Raw genomic sequence first — 16,842 nt, 5'->3', positions numbered from 1 at the left:
GCAATATTTTGTGGCTGGTAAGTGCAAAAATAAACTTTTTGGGGACATTGTCTTGTTGCAAAAATTTGTAAAATAAATAAATTAGTATATATAAAAGGACCGTCAAGGAATTAAAAATATTAGTCTAGCTGACTTTTTTTGTACTGTATTGGGTCTTACTGTAAATAATTTAACTACTGCAGTACAAAAACATCCTGTATGGAAAAGGAAAGTGGAAGAATTTAAAATAAATCATTTTTAGGGATTGGTTTTGTTGTAGCCTAATGAAATTGAATTGCTTCGGTTTGTACTTTTTTTTTTAAAGCTCTTGTGGAAATGAAAGGATTGTAACCAAAGAAAAGAAACATCACAACTTAGTATAGTACGGCAGACATTGAAATGAAAATTACTGTATGTTCTTTTTGCAAGGCCAAGGATTCTGTGTTTACAAAGACGATAACTCATTATAACACACTCTTTGTTTTCACGTTACAGTATTAGATGTTTAAGACTGCAGATGTTTCTCATGTTTTAGCTTGTAAGTGCAAGACATTTATATTTCAATGTAGACATGTTTACAGGCTCTTTGTTATTTTTGTGTGGATTAGATGCAGTATATTACCTGCCACAGTGGGGGGCCTATTCAGTATTGGCTTTGTTCTGGGTTCCCCACCTCCAGGGGGTTAATCCGGCCTATGGTATCACTATCATGTTTCAAATCGTGCCATATACTGATGGGTCAACAGGTGTCTCCTCTGCTGCCGTGTGAAAACAAGCATTTGGATGACCAGCCGCGACATCAGCGTGTCTGTCATTCAGCTGCCATTGTTGGGAAATAAACGCTGCAATCAGCATTTTCTTTTCCTGAGACGTTAAATAATATGGTAATTTATCTTGGTTTATCGCTTTATGATACGTCACGACGCAACGTGTAAGCTTCTTTTTACCGGCCCGTCGCTCCGCCAGACTCTTTAACCATGTCATTAAAGGAGTAAAGTAGTAGTAATGCTGCTATTATCGCCTGTTGTGGCGGGGGGCGGGTCTAAGGTCGGGGCAGCCGCTGATAGGACGCATTCCCACCGCTCCAGTGGCACGGCGTTTCCGGTCCTCGTGTGCGCGCATGCGCAGTGACCCCTCTTCCCCCGTCTGATATTTTATTTACTCCCAAAACCAAGATGGCTCCTGTGAATGTGTCGGTCCCTTAGCACATCGAGGATGCGAGTAGCTGCCGGAAAAACAACTTTCCCCCGACCGTCGCATCCCCTGGAGTCCGTTTCGTATGGTTGGGAGGAGGCCTCCACCTCCGCGTAGCCGCTAAGCAGCCGTTGGGGCTTCGCGGAACCGTCCTCAAGGCACCAATTTGGAGTAGTTTGGCCAAGTATCCTGGTCTCCTTCTCGCCGTGTGTCCGGAGAGAGGTGCGGGAAGGCGGCTCATCCAAATGGCCGAACCGAGAAAAGTGCAGTTTGTCACCCTGTCGGCCTTCGCGGCCGGGGCTGCCTCGGAGTCGAGGAAACGCCGGTTGGAGGACGAGGCCGACTACAACTTAAGCGAAGACGACGAGGTCGTAGCGGTGGCGGCGGAAGGGTTGACGGAGACCGGGGCAGGAGGCGCCGCCAGCCATCTCGCCAACGCCGGCGAGAAGGACAAGGTTGGAGCCGAAAAGAGGGCGACGGTGCGGCTCAACCTACCCCTAAGCGAGCCCGACGACCGCGCCTCTGCCGAGTTCAATTACGGCGAACTCCTCCACAACCTCAAGGTACGTGCCCCCCTCACTTTAGTGAACCGGACTCGGGATTTTATTGCACTTTTCCGTGTTTGTGTGGACTTGTCATGGCTTTGATAAGACGAGAGGAGGAGGAGGAGGAGGAGGAGGGGGGAAGTGCACCTTGTCCTTCCGCGGAAGACCAAAGCAGAAAGCCAGCGGAGGCGGGGGGGAGGCTTCTTGTTCAACTCCCAACTCGGTCGTTTTGGACACCATTCCGAGTGGAGGCTGTCTGTGACACGACCGGGCTCATAATGACATGGTGGTGGTGCTGCTACCTGTGCCGCCGCCTCTTGCTTGCCCAGCAACAGTCACACAGCCATTAGAGGCGTCCACATGCCACATGCAGCAGCCTCCTCCTCGCTGCTCGCTCGCTGGCCCTTAGGCTGCAGCTGAGAGATGAGCACCAGGATGTAGCATGTCACACACTCCACCTGGGCCCCACCACCGATTGCTTTATTTACACCACTGCAAGCCAGAGGTGGCAAAAGTGCTTCCACTTTGTACTTTAGTAGAAGTACAGATACTTGGGGGGGGGGGGGGGGTTCTGGTGTAGCTACAAGTACGGATTCGACTCATTTAGTGATGTCAAAGTAAAAAATAAAGTAAAAGTTTAAAAAAAAAGTACAGCCTCAGAAATGTACAGGGAGTTTGCAGCTTTACAAAACTTGACAGTATTACATGACCCGTTATATATAAAGGAGAAAAAAAGGGCTGCACGATTTAGAAAAAATAATCTAATTGTGATCAATAAAATCTTACTAACCAAGTGTGGCATAACCCCCCCCCCCCCCCCCCCCACACACACACACACACACAGAAGTCAATAAACCACAAGTCATTCCAAATAATGTAAACAAATCTGTGGTTCAACTTCAAACTATGCATAATGTTAGAGTAGCTTCATCTTATTACAGTCCGGTGGTTGGTTAATCGTTTTTTATCCAATGGTTAATATTTAAATTTTTGTTGGTGGGCCTACGAGGGTGGGAAGCAGTTCACATCCAAGCAGTAGGTCTCTTTGGCTATTCTGACATCCTGCAAAAAGAAATTGAAGCAGAAGCTGTGCAAAAACTCAAACGTTTAATGGATGTAAGAATTACAAAGCTGCTATCAGATAATAGGCCCAGATCATGTAATTTGACTGCTTATGTTGTGTTTTTATTTCAGCAAACATGACCTCCTAATGCTACAGATTCAACAAATAGTGCTTTACAATCTAAACAATGTCTTGATAAACACTGCTGTGCATAATAATTTGGAGCAGTGCATTTGATCAAAAACTTTTTAGGTTGAAAAAATACTGTTGTCATTGGGAGGTTTGTTTGAAAACATTCAAATTATTCTCTAACAGATGATGACTTGAAAATTATGCTGAGTGCCATTTGCATGTACTATTTATAAAAATCATTATTTGCATAATAATGTGGAATGCTGCGTAGTGGTACTGGTTACAGACTACAGTGGGTATATTTTTACGTTATTTAAAAGCTACCATGATATGCGATGATGCGTTAACCAGAATTTATTGCAGTTAATTAACATCAGTTGCTAATATTGGTTCCAGCCGAAGGACAAACCTCCGAGTGTGACTCCGACCCCTGACCCCAACGACCCCTTCAACGATGACGAGAGGGAGCGACTGAGGGTGGAGGCTCTGGCGAAGAAGTTCGAAAATAAATATGTGAGTCATTATGATTTATTTATGTATCAACTACTTTGCATTTTTCATGTTGTTTTAAAATTAATATCGCAGTTAAACATTTCTTGGGCAAATATGGTATTCATTTTAAAGACAAATAAGAATAAAAATACATACAAGTTAACTTTTTTTCTGTGTTGGCATTCACAAACAACCGGAAGCTTTTTCTAGCAACCTTTATTATGAAATAACTACTGGACAATGCATGCCGAGTCAAGATATCCTATTGGCCCTTGAATGCCCTGAACCAATGGCAGGACAGCTTTTTCACGTTGAGAAAAAACAACAACTTCGATATCGGTACCCGGTACTGCAAAAAACAGTATTGGAACAACACTAGTAAACAGAAGTCTTGCACTATTCGGGATGTAGGGATGGAGCGGACCCCTTTTTCTAAAAGAAGCTCACTTCCTCAACTCACTTCAACACATTTATTTGGCACAAGGTGGCGCCCAAAGCTTTTTGGCGAAGCAATACTTTTATTTTTTTGGCCTGAAAGCAAAAACACAAAATAAGCGAGTTTTTCGGCGAATAACAACACATATCGGATTGACTATTTTGCATTTATTTGCTTTATATGTTATGCCATCACTTTTGTTTGTAAGATGGACTTTTAAGTAGGATCCACTCATGTGATTTGTGCGCAGGGCAACATGACAAAGAAGAGAAAGGACAGAATGCAGGATTTGATTGATATTGGCTTTGGCTATGATGAGACAGACCCCTTCATTGATAACTCTGAGGCTGTGAGTACTCCCCTTTTACAAATACATACTGTATTAGATGATACTAAACTTTTCAAAACCAGATTGCCTCCACTGGCGTCACTGTTGTTTTTGCTGACTCATCTGTCGTGACAACAGTGACATTGACGGTAACACTCTCATTAAGTGGCACTCATCTTGTTTCTAAAAAATTGTACATGACTCAACATTATTAGATGATATCACAGCTTGTTTTATGCTCTCTCTTTTTTTATTTTTTTTTAGTGTCAGACTTTTTATTTAATTTTTTCGGCAATAGAAACGTCTTTGGGCTAGCAGGATTGATTGAAAGGCTGGTTTTTACAAAAGGTTGAAGAAGCACAATTCCATTTTTCTAATATATATTTAGGGCTTTCAAGGGGCACTATTCAGATGTGGGTCATGGCAGTGAAAGAAACAAAAATGCATGAAATTGGATACCTTCGGATCAGAATGAGGCCTCCACCCAAAATCCACCCAATTTGAGTGCAGCATTAACACACAGATAAGATAAACCCCATTAATATATAATAGAGTATTGGTGACATTTGCACACCCTCGTCAGCACTCAAAACACAAATGAACACATAGAAAATAAATTGTTATCAAGAGACAAAACAACTGATTGATATTGCTCAATTAATTCACCAACTATTTGAGTTGTTCAGCCATGGCGAAGGTCTGTGCTCAACTCAGGATGTTTGAGTTTGTTTCGTGTTGTTTAATTGTGAAAACCCAATGAACAATGGCAACAAAGAGTTTTTTTTCTGTTTGTCCCTTAGTATGACGAGCTGGTACCTGCGTCTTTGACCACAAAGCTGGGCGGTTTTTACATCAACACCGGAACGCTGCAGTTCAGAGCGGCCTCCGACTCCGAGGGCGAGGACGACAAGGTGAGCTTTAGCTTTGTTGTTCCGTTTGCGCATCAGAAGCACAACATTTGCTGAGTTGATTGATGTGTTATCCTCTCGTATCAGAACGCAAATGACGACAGTGAGCAGGCCAAGATGAGGACGAAGAAGGAGCTGACCAACCAGGAAGAGAAGAAGAGCAATGAACCTAAACAAGGGTAAGTGGGTGTGTGAATGGATGCTTCTCATGTGTGCATCACGGAAAGTGGACATATTCAGCTTTTGAGCATGGTTGTAATAGTATGGGTTTTTCTTTTTAATTAGTTTTTATGCCATTTTGACTTTTCTTCAAGTTAAGCTAGTTTTACTTTTTTTTTTAATACATCGTCGCTGCTATGTGAAAAACACTTATGTCTATTTTTTTCTTGTCTTTTTATTTTTTTATTTTTTAGGTTTTTAGGATGTCTGTAATCAGTTTCATCCCAAAAACATAAAAATGAAGAAAAAAAATGGACATAAGTGTTTTTCACATAACAACGATGATATATAACATAACAAATTTAAACTAGTTACTAATGTAGGTTTTTAGGATGTCTGCGTTCAGTTTCATCCCAAAAACATAAAAAAAAATAAAAAAACATGAACATGAGTGTTTTTCACATAACGATGCTATATATAGGATAAATGAAAGCACTACATTTTCCAAATGACTGTTTGAACCTTGTAAGGACTTACAGGTGTCATAAAACAGGCACAGGCAAAATAAATGCAACCTTTAAAAGCTTATAATTGAGAGAGACATTTTTGCTTTAATTGTGGTTTAGTTTTAAGTTGTTTTGCAAATGTAAAATATAATTGTGGTTAATTATCATTTTTTTAAGTTACTTTTGTTTTTCATTTATTATGTAAATGTGTGGTTTTTTTTTAATACAATTTTAGTTATAGTTATTCCACGACTTTGATAACATAGCATTTTTTTTTTATGGCTCTCCAGAGAGGGAAATTCCAGGGCGTGCCTCTGCACGATATTGGTTTCAGATATTTGTCACTTGAAAGTGGCTCCGGATCTTCAGCCATTGTAGCCACAAGTCATGAGTAGGGAAACTGTGTGGGGGGTGGTTATTATTTAAACATGTAACAGTGAGGTGGAATTTGCCTGCTCGTATACACGTTTTTACAAATAGGAAGATACAAGTCATTAAAAATAAAATGTTCTCTAATACTATATTTCCCCTGTAAATCACGCTCTAATTGAACACAAAAGCATGAAATGCTAGAAAATGTCATGAAAGGTCGGTCCACTTTTAGCATGCTAATGAAGCCTGCGTGACAAGACGGAAGCGCTCGCCTGCATCTCGAGGCAGCGGGCATGCTGACTCGCTGTCAGTACGCAGCCACCTTGGAGAAAAGCGCTCCATTATCCACGCTCACATTGGCCAAATAAGTCAAACATGAAAACAAGAGCTAAAAATAGCAGCGGCAGCCATTGTGTCTTCACGAGCGCGGATAGAATAGAATAGAGTTCCTATCTGTATTTTATAGGTGTCCCAAAAAAATGTACTCACTGTTTGACTGCTTGTATATGGTATATTAACGCCATTAAAATAAATTTTCTTTAACTCAATAGAATTTCATCTATGCCAATAAAGAAATGAAATACTGTACAGTATATGAATAAAAGCCAATCAAACAATTAATACATACATAAATAAAATTAAATAAATTTACGTTTTAGCTCTGCCCATGACAATTTTTAAAAATATTTTTGATATTGCATTTAAAAAAAAAAGTTTGATCAAGGTCAGATCCCCCAAAATCCCATTTTACATTTTCAGGCGCTTCTATCTGAAATTCTATGCACTTATGTAGCTTCTTTATATTTTGCTCCCTTTGATCCACAGTACATTTAAGATCCGAAATAAAACCTAATCTCTTTTTTAGCTATACTAAATTGTACTTATTTTGTCGTCATGTTTTTAGTATGTGCAAAATGAGAAAATTAACAAGAGAACTTCCCCAACAGAGTGGCAGCTGTCAGCCTCCATCGGCCTGAGAAGAAGAAGCGCAAGAAGCTGATGAAGGACTCACTGTATTTGGCGGCCATGTTGCGCCGCTTCACCATGGAGAAAGAGCAGATGAGGAAGAATAACCTCGGCGTGGCTCCCGCGGGCCTGGCGGGAGGCGTGGCCAACAAGCCGTGCGCCGCCGACGCGGCCAAGCATCTGCTGGGGTCCAACTCACCGGTCGACAGCAAAGCCGGCGCCGCCGCCAACAGCGACCTCTTGCTGGCGGACCTGACCGGCGACCCCACCGTGATGTCACTGCTGGGCTCGGCCAACGAGAAGGAGCTTCAGGACCTCCTCGGCGACCTGGACTTCGGCTTATTGGATGGCGAACAGCAGCACGCTGCGTCAACGGTCAGGGAGAACGGCATTTTGGTCGTTGGCGCACCCGGGCAAAAAGGATTAGTGGGCGGGGGCGTCCAAGGGCGAAGCCTGGGGTCTTCCAGTGGACTGTTCTCTCCGCCGCCGCTGCCTGGGGGGCTGCCCCCTCCTCTCGTCAAACGCATCGAGGACCTGCGGACGGTGAGTCGCATGTTAATGGGGGCAGGTGAAGCAAAAACGAAGGACAAACCGTTCCAACAGCACACGGTCCTCAAAACACCCCGTAGTCAGTCACTAACCTGCTGTTTGCTGACTCAGCTGTTTTTTTCCCCCCCACAGGCTTCTCGTCAGTTTGATCAAGAGGGCAGAAAGAAATTTTTCACCCTGGACATGAATAACATCCTGCTGGAGTGAGTACGACAAGCGCAGCTCTGCTGCACTGCCAGCAAGGGCAACCACGTTGCTTTTGCGTGGCGCCGCCGTCCGGTCACACATTCTTTCCATCTCTGCTCAATTGACCCGGTGGCGTGTGTGTCCTCTGTTAGCATCGAGCTCCAGGTGCAAAAGCAGCCCCTCAACGTGCGCTCGGGCGTCTACGCGCACATGGAGGCCTTCGTGCCGTGTAACAAGGAGGCGCTCCTCAAGCGGCTCAAGAAGCTTAGCCTGAAGATCCAGGTGGGGGCGGCTCAGTGCGACAACGGGCCCGCGCCGACGCCGGCGCCCCACAGAAAGGTGCTCGCCACACTTGGGTCGAACTTTAAGATCCTTCTCATCTTTCATGTGTATTTGCGTGCACAGATGATGTTTCACATATTGTCGCTGCCTTGTGAAAAACACTAAAATGACAACAATATGTTGTGTGTGACCTCACTAGTCCAAACATGACATTTTGATTAATATAACATTTGTGGAATATGAGTTATGAAGCCATTTTTATCCATCTCAGGGGGCGGCCATTTTGCCACTTACTGTTGACTGAAGATGACATCACAGTTGCTCAGGCAACGAACGAATCACACCTCACCTGTTTTCTGAAGCTGAGTTGTGATTGGTTGTTACCTGAGACCTGAGCAACTATGATGTCATTTTCACTCGATAAGAAGTGGCAAAATGGCCGCCTTCTGATATTGATATCTGGATTTTGCAATATTAACCAAAATACCGTATTTAGAGTATTTAGTAGACTAGTGGGACTGCATAGAATCTAATTTTGTCAAAAAAAATGGGGGGTTTGTCTTCTTTTATTTATTTATTTATTTTATGCATTTTAACGTTTTTGGGATGTCTACATTCACCTACAGCCCATAAACGTAAAAAAATGACAAAAACGGACATGTGTTTTTTTCCACAGGAAAGCGACAATATGATATTAGTTGAAATAGAAAGTCTACACACCTGCTATCCATTTCGTATAGCACCACAGTGTAATTTAACAATTTTACTGATTTTATATGCGTGGACATTAACTTTTTTTTTTAAACCTCATTTACAAATGATTTGGCCCATTGTCAAATCGATAAAATTTATCTAATATGCTTGTTATTGCACTCGACCATTGTGCTACTTTTGAACATATCCCTAATGTAAAAATTAAAACAAAACAAAATGAGACCATTATGAATTTAAAAGTGACCCTACAAGCTTAATAAAAGTAACAAAAAATGTGTGAAATGACCTCCATTTGACACATTTGCAGTGCACCTGAAAGGAAAAGTGTCTGAATTTGACATGATTACATTTTTGTTTTATTAGATTTTCTCCAGATTTTATAGATTGTTTTTTGTGTGTGTGTGTGTGTGCATATTAACCAGCTCACGGGCGAATGTAGTCACTACAAAAAAATGGATGATGTTCATTTGTCATTTTATCCTTCTTTGACTCCACCTACCTCCAACTGCACATATTCACTGATAATCACTAATCACCCGAGTTGCTTCGCGAATAACGATGATTGGACTGCAGCCTTCGACTGTAAGCCATCCCTCTTATGAGAATGCTGTCTACAGTGTCGCAGTGGCATCAGTCAAGGCTGTCACGTTCCTGAGTTGTCCGACTTTGTTTCTGCCTCGTCAGCTCGTTTCTATTCCCAAATGTGTTTGGCGTAGGTGGCTGACTTGAATAATGGCCTCCGCTGAAAACCGGTCAAGCTTTGTCGATGAAACGCATGAATACAATCCTGCATTTATCTAACGGCAGCCTCCCTCCTTCCTCCCTCAGGACGACAGGATGCAGATGCCGCTGCTGGAGCTCAAGCTGGCTGTGTGCAGTGTGATGCCCGAGCAGATCGCCAGGTACAACATGGACTGCATGGCCAAGGTGGCAAAGTAAGTTGAAAGTGCATGTTATTGCAGTTTGCTTTAAAGTAGGCGTGTCCAAACCAAAATGAGTGCGTTCATTTGAAGTTCCTTTAACACCACTCGTTTTTTGAATGCGCAATTAATGACCGCTCCTTACTTGGAATGGATGTACTGGGGGAATTCAAGTCGCAACGCAGCAGACACGCCCACGTCAAAATTGAGCAGTAATGAATTGAATAATAATGCATATATTTGTGGAGACTGTGGTCAAGTCGTATTTTACAATTTAAAAAAATATGCAGAATTTCACAAGTTACTTCATGGCTCTCAATATTAAAAGAAACATTTCAAAAACGGCGCTGTCACCGTCTTACAAATGCAATTATGCCATCTAGTGGCAGAAGAGTGACTTCAACACAAATCAATATCACACTCGTACAGTACTCAATTTTATGAATTATTTATATTTATTTTAGTTTAACATTATTTTCCCACTTTTATGTTAACAATTGTATGAAAAATTTGAAAAAAATATTTTATTGTACATTCACTATAAAATTTGCGATTAATCGTGAGTTATTCACTATAAAATTTGCGATTAATCGTGAGTTAACTGTTGAAGTATTGTGATTAACTCATTTGCTCCCAAAAATGTATAAATACGTTCTATTTTAAATGTTTTAAATGTCCCATAGATATATTTATACGTTGTTGTTTTTTTTGGGCTAGAGCATACAGGCTTTGATGCAGCCTGCACAAAATGGTTGAAGCAATGGTAGTTATTACAAATATGGCCAGCAGGTGGCAGCAGAGTAGAAGAGATCAACCAGGGCCATGTTGAAAACAAGCTGATTTTTCCGAAGTTCTAAGCAGATTTGTGAATAATGATCAAACTTAGCTATATTCTAATGCTAATTGCTGCTAAACATAAACAGATGTGTTTATAGCAATAGAACACAATATTCTGTGGGCCTTGCAAAGTCAGTCAAAATCCAATAAAACAGCCTGGAGCAAAGGGGGTTGCTTCAGTGAAAATGGCTTGGAGTGAATGAGTTAATGACAATAAAAAATTGTGATGGCTTTTTGTTTGTCTTTTTTTTTTTGTCATAAAAGAAACTTCATGTCATTGCTGTTGAATACAAAACTGTTTAGTGTCTTTCCACCTTCATGTTAGATGGCCTCTAAAATACAGCCATTAATAGCTAAACCCCTAGCAACATCTTTAGTTAGAAGAATTATTTATGTACAATAATCAGTTTTTACGTTGTTGTTTGTGTTGACTTACCCATCCATAATTGTGTGCGTATGTAGGCAGCAGTCCGAGGAGGGGGAGAAGAACGGATCGGAAGAGGAAGATGAGGAGAAACCCGGGAAAAGGGTGATGGGTCCACGCAAAAAGTTTGTCTGGGATGACAAGATTAGGTATGGGCCCGGACCGCATTGCATAGGCTTCTTTTGAAATCCAAGACAAACATTTGTTTTTGATGTCCGTCAGTCGCAATTTTCATTTATTGTGCGTGCGTGCAGGAGTCTGCTTTGCACGCTGGTGCGAGTGAAGCTGAGCTGCTATGACATGGAAAGCCCGTGTTCGCTGTCTGTGGAGGACTACCTCAAGGCCTTTTTGGAGAATGAGGTCAAGCCATTGTGGCCCAAAGGATGGATGCAGGCCAGGTCTGTTTTGGATGTGTGTCAGTTTCCTGTTTAGGCTTTGATAGCGAGCGAATGTCAAATTTATGATCTCAAGCCAGATTATTGTGAAGTCTTGCAAAATGTCTTTTGAGTACGTTGGACAGTCAGTAATAAAATGTTATGTGAAGTTTTAAAATAATAAATAGTGATAAGACAAAGGATCAACATCGCAGTATAGTACTTGTTTTAAATTCATGGCCTTTTAATTTTACCTTGGCATAGGTTAGTTATGTACAGAATTGTAGATGAGGTGTTAAAAAAAATGCAGACACAGCGCCCTCAGCTGGACAAACATTAGAATAACACAATTTTCACTTTGTCCCTCTTATGTTTCTATAACTTTTCAACAACAACAAAAAACCCACAAAGGTGTAGCCGAAATTAATTTGTTTAGACTTTTAAGAAAAACAATAAAATATGTTTTGTGTGTTTAGGATTTTGTTTAAGGAGAGTGTGTCGGTTCACATTCACCTCACTGGAACCCTGTGAGTATTTATTTCTCCCGCGTCAAATGAACGTGAGCACTCGAGTTGAAATGATTGTCAGTATTTCTTGTCGTATTCTTCCTTACAGAGCAAAGAGGAGAGTCGTGCCGGGGCCCAAGGCCAAAGCGAAGGTCTGTCACACGGCTGTATGTTTATATTGCCAGGCACATATAGCGGTGGGGCATTGTAAATTTCTAGGGATGTTGCACAAGTAATCATATGAACATGTAAACACTAGCATAGATTTATTTAGTGCATTTTGATATTTGTCTGTTTTTGTAATCATTGTGAGAAATCAAAATTGCATGAATGAATATCTTTCATTATTCATAATAACGTTGAGTAAAAATTATTTCAGAAACACTAAGAAGTAGCTCTCAGATGGAAAAAAATATCTCAGAACTGGGGCAGATGCGCTAAGAATTCATCTGTTTACTGAAGCTTAACCATGATTGGCTGCTTCCTGAGCTACTGTGATGTCATTTTCAATTGACAGCGTGACAAAATGGCCGCCCCGAGATGGATTAAAATCGGCTGGATTTTGCTGCATATTCCACAAACACAATATTAATCAGAATGCTTAGTTTAGACTCGTGAGGTCGCATACAACATATTATTGTCAAGAAACAATTTAGGTTGACTTCTTTTGAATATTGAAGTCAGTGATTCTTCCCATGTCTGACTTGTGTTCATGTATTGTGTGTACTTTTGTGTGTTTAGGAAGGCGTGTGGGTCCGCAAAGCTCCGCTGCCCACGCCGTCCTCCCTGTGCGCGCCCGCCTCGTCCGCTTCCTCCGTGATCTCGACTCGGCCGCCGCCGCTGCCGTCGCCGTCGGAGCTCATCTGTCTGTCGGACTCTCTGGATGAGGATCTGAGCGCGCCGTCTCTGGACTCCATCTCGCACGCGCTCGCCCTCCTCAGTAACGCCGCCAAGGGCCTGGGCGCCGCCGACAGTCCCTTGTCGCCGCCTCCGCCGCAGATTCCCACCTCCTCCCCGCCCCCCGTCACCCCCCACTACCCCCCGCAGGTCACGTGCGCCGCCGCCAAGGTGGTGAGCGCACCGACGGCTTTTTCTACCTCCTCCAGGGCGCCCTGCAGGCCCGCTGATGCCACCTACAGTCTGGTCAAGGCGATAGGCGCCCCCAGCCAGAGACAGGTAACCGCGACGACCGCCAACAACAGGCCGAGCGCCATAATGGGCAGCAAGATGCATCCGCACCCCGCCCCGTCACCCCCGAAGCAGCGCCACCCGCCCGCGGCGTCCCCTCTGATGTCCCCCCATCATCAGAAAGGCTTGTCGGGCGCAGCGGGCACCTTAGGGGTCCCTCAAAGTCTCGTCAAGGGCGGGCCCAAGTTGGGCGGCATCAGCAGTAACGGCAGCACGGCGCCGTCGCACTCGCCGTCCCCCCAATCCCGCCCTGTCTCTTTGCCCCACTCCACCCTGTCGTCTTTCTGCCTCGCGTCGTCGCCGTCGCCCGTGTGCCAGACCGCCTCCTCCGCCCAAGGCAAAGCCCGCGCCCAACAGCCCCAGCCCAACTTCATCACACCCATGCAGGCCACGCTCACCAAGCCCTCCCACAGTACCAACTCCTCCCCCATCATCAAGCTGACCCCTCGCCCGCCGCCGGCCACCCCGCCACCCACCTCTTCGTCCTCTTCGTCCCCCTCGCCGTCCTCCTCGCCCTCGCACCCACCCGGCCCCAAACACCAATACTCCCCCAAAACTTTCCGACCGCCTTTCGGCATAACGGGTAGCGTTCAAGGGACTGCGGCCTTCACGGGGGCGCCCAAACCTCCCTCCGCCACCGGCGCCCACAACTCCACCGGCAACAAGAGCTCCTCGGCCGTCGCAAACAAAACGCCGCCGCCTTCGCCCTCGGGCTCGGCCAATCACGGCCAGAGGCAGAGGCTGGTGGGCTCAGCCGGACCCAACTTAAAGGCGAGGAACGGCTGGGCGGCGGTGGGAGCTTTGGCCACGCCCTCCACGACATCACACCTCTCACAGGTAACTTAAGGGATACATTTGAAGATATTTCACAAGACGTAGGAACACGTTGCATACAGTGCTTATAAAAAGTCTACACACCCCTGCTCGAATGGCAGGTTTTTGTGATATAAAAGGAGTCAATGTCAAGTACAGTCATTGTTATTTTTATAGCGCTTTGCTGTTTGAAGTCGTCCGTCTTGTTTCTCAGCCGTCTTGACGTCTTCTATGGTGCGCCTTCAGGTATCTGCAGCAGGAGGCCCCCTCCTGGGCAGCCCCTCCACGCTGCCGCTGGGCTTCGGCATGCTGGGCGGCCTGGTGCCCGTCTCCTTGCCCTTCCAGTTCCCCCCGCTGCTCAACTTCAGTCCCCCCGGAGCCCCAGGCCCCGCCGGCATGGGCTCGGCCCCCGGCTCCAACTCAGGATACCCCCTAGCACAGAGCGACCTGTTGGGTGAGTGCTGCCCCAAGGCAAAATGTTTGACATTCAAAAAAAAAAAAAACGGTTTGTAATTGTCAATTGGTGCCACAAAATGGCGGCGAAGCACACAAATAGATAGATAGATTAGCTATAATGGATAGATTAGCTAGCTAACTATGATAGATAGATAGATAGATAGATAAGATAGCTAGTTTAGATAGATAGATTAGCTAGCTAGCTAAAATAGATAGATTAGCTCGCTAGCTAAAATAGATCAAATATATTGATTCTCCCTAATCCACCATTTTGTGTCCCCCTCAGAGCTGTACAAGAGTCTCCAGTCCGGGTCGCAGGCCGCTCTACCTCCTCACTTGCAGCTTCTTGCTTTCTCAGGTAAGACTCAGTCTCTCCTCACATTAAAAATAAATAATAGATTTTAAAAAATCAGCCAACCTGTTTGGAAGTTGTCCCTCCAATTAATAAATGCTTGGTGCTGTTCTCCCACCATCAGACACCAACCAAAGTCAGGGCGGAGACAAGCGGAAGCCAAGCCACTGAGAGCCGCTCCATCGCAACAACATTGGACTCTTTTGATTGACTGACGGTTGGGCCAATGAGACGCCAGAGAGCTTTTTGTCTTTTTTTTAAATTATAAATATAATTCAAAATGGACCTGGGTGGACTTTGGCACACAAATTAACTTTCTCGAACAAGACAGAGCGGGTGAAGAGAAGACTTCTTTTAATTTAATTTTTTTTGTCAACATGTTTACATCAAGCGACCTTGATCACTGTGGAAGGAGAGGACGTGAGAATTTCTATTTAAACGGCGGAGCTCGGAGTTCTCGACAAACAAAACAAAACAAAACATGAAAGAAATCTGACGCTTATTTTTCTCTTTGTGCCCCCCTTTTTTAGAGTTTTTATTGTCGCTTCACTTGCTCCTGTTCTTTCTCGCTCCCACTGACGACTGTTAAGTAGTAGCTTAAATTATAAATATTGATAAATTATTTGTAATTTACACAGGGACATGTGATATGCTGCGTGCGTGCGTGCGTGCGTGCGTGCGTGCGTGCGTGTCGGAAAGAGGTGAATGTGTATGCGTAGAGAAAAAGCAAACAATATACTGTTAATGAATTCCACTTTCTCCCGACAATATGGAGTCATCGTTGCACAGGACGTTTTTATTTTGTTTGTATTTTGTTCTCTTTTTTCTTTTGGGTGCTGTTTCATCACACTGGACCTTTTTATTGTGGCGTGATAAAGACTTGAAATGCGAATGCAGCAGGGAGAGACGCGAGACAAGATTGTAGCCTACTTGAATGATTTTTGTCTTTTGTTATTATTATTTTTTTTCTGTATTGCCATTTCTCCAACGTAACACACGCGCCTTAGTTTGGACGCCGGTAGAAAAATGTTCTATGCAGGATAAATGTGCAAAAAAGTAACCAGAACACCCCCCCCCCCCCCCCCAATCATCCCAAACTCGCCTGTCTTTTCCTTCGTGCTTAACTGATTACCTCCGTTAACTGTTCTTCCTGACCTCCACCTTCCTCTGTATGTATGTGTGTGCGTGCGTGCATGTGTGTGCGTGCATGTGTGAGACTGACATGGCCGCACCGAGAATGACGCCAAAGATTGTTGTTGTAGATCTCCAGTTTGTGTGTGTGTGTGTGTGTGTGTGGGGGTGTGTGTCGTGTGACCCACAGCAGTGATTGACACTTTGTTTGGGTGAAGGGGGGGGGGGGGTATCTAAAGGATGGATAGAGTGTGGACATATGTAAACAATAATACATTTCTCTGTGAATCAGTGGCTTCATTCGATATTTTTATTTTAATAGATTTTTTTCCCTTTCCTGTGTGTCAAATATTAAAACAGGTGGTTTCCATGACGACTCAGGTTTCTCTGTAATAGAGGTTTTAAGGGGAAGTGTGTCCAAACCGTCATTGATGCAAGGCACGCATTTTCTATTATAAAGATGTCACTGCACACTACCAAACAAATGTCATGAAAAGTAAGAATTCTTAAATAAGATTGATGTCATCTCAATTCATTTACAAATGAATTTAGTCTATGTGAAATCTAAAACTGACAGGTCAAGATAAATCTTTTGCCAGCCAATGGAAGCATTGGAATTTAAAATCACGCTTCTATTTTTGTGGCTGTGCTAGACCACAGATGTATATTATTTATATTTTGCTATGTTTAGTATATCGATTTTACCACAGAATGTTACTGCATAGCTGTAAGAGCAATAAATAGTACGTAAATAGATAAGAATATCCGAAGTTTGGGATCAATTAACACTAATGTGCAGCTACTCTGAAATGCTTCGGACCGCTGAGACAGACACACTTAGTGCACTACACACTCGCACCCGTCGACGGCGGAAGCGCAAGAACTGTGACGCGGCTCACACGTCACAAACAGGAAACAGAAACAAAACTGATATGTGAAAACCAGGAAGTCCCGCCTCCTCCGAGCGTGGTGCAATGTACATTTTAAACAAAAAAACAACTTTTTGTGGTTTATAAAAACTATGCCTAAA

The 16,842-nt window shown here is 43.7% G+C and overlaps 1 protein-coding gene across 3 annotated transcripts; it reads left to right on the top strand.

Annotated features, from left to right (window-relative positions):
- Positions 1–1,094: 1,094 nt before the first annotated feature.
- On the top strand, positions 1,095–16,185 carry LOC147169624 (ubinuclein-2-like). 3 transcript variants are annotated; one of them, XM_086082666.1, is made up of 17 exons: positions 1,095–1,736; positions 3,310–3,426; positions 4,092–4,190; positions 4,970–5,080; positions 5,165–5,256; positions 7,062–7,623; positions 7,762–7,832; positions 7,968–8,154; positions 9,640–9,746; positions 11,031–11,141; positions 11,247–11,390; positions 11,843–11,893; positions 11,955–12,024; positions 12,614–13,897; positions 14,120–14,327; positions 14,616–14,687; positions 14,806–16,185. In XM_086082666.1, exons 1-17 carry the CDS (start codon positions 1,419–1,421, stop codon positions 14,850–14,852), a joined length of 3,651 nt encoding a protein of 1,216 aa, XP_085938792.1. In that variant the 5' UTR covers positions 1,095–1,418; the 3' UTR covers positions 14,853–16,185. The 3 variants fall into 3 exon arrangements, with proteins under 3 accessions (XP_085938792.1, XP_085938794.1, XP_085938793.1); XM_086082667.1 differs by having other exon boundaries at positions 1,096–1,736; positions 11,982–12,024; XM_086082668.1 differs by lacking the exon at positions 4,092–4,190.
- Positions 16,186–16,842: the final 657 nt, after the last annotated feature.

This window comes from Leptonotus elevatus, chromosome 8 (assembly GCF_054856555.1).
Source record: "Leptonotus elevatus isolate MCC_2025b chromosome 8, RoL_Lele_1.0, whole genome shotgun sequence".
Lineage (NCBI taxonomy): Eukaryota > Metazoa > Chordata > Actinopteri > Syngnathiformes > Syngnathidae > Leptonotus > Leptonotus elevatus.
The sequence above is the reverse complement of the archived record's forward strand: the minus strand, read 5'-3'. Positions and strand labels throughout refer to the sequence as shown.

Excerpts from the sequence above, each read along its gene's own strand:
- LOC147169624 (XM_086082666.1), top strand. The coding sequence starts at position 1,419 with ATGGCCGAACCGAGAAAAGTGCAGTTTGTCACCCTGTCGGCCTTCGCG. Across the intron at positions 11,142-11,246 it reads GTCTGGGATGACAAGATTAG|GAGTCTGCTTTGCACGCTGG; the intron begins GTATGGGCCCGG and ends GCGTGCGTGCAG. Across the intron at positions 11,894-11,954 it reads ATTCACCTCACTGGAACCCT|TATTTCTTGTCGTATTCTTC; the intron begins GTGAGTATTTAT and ends AATGATTGTCAG.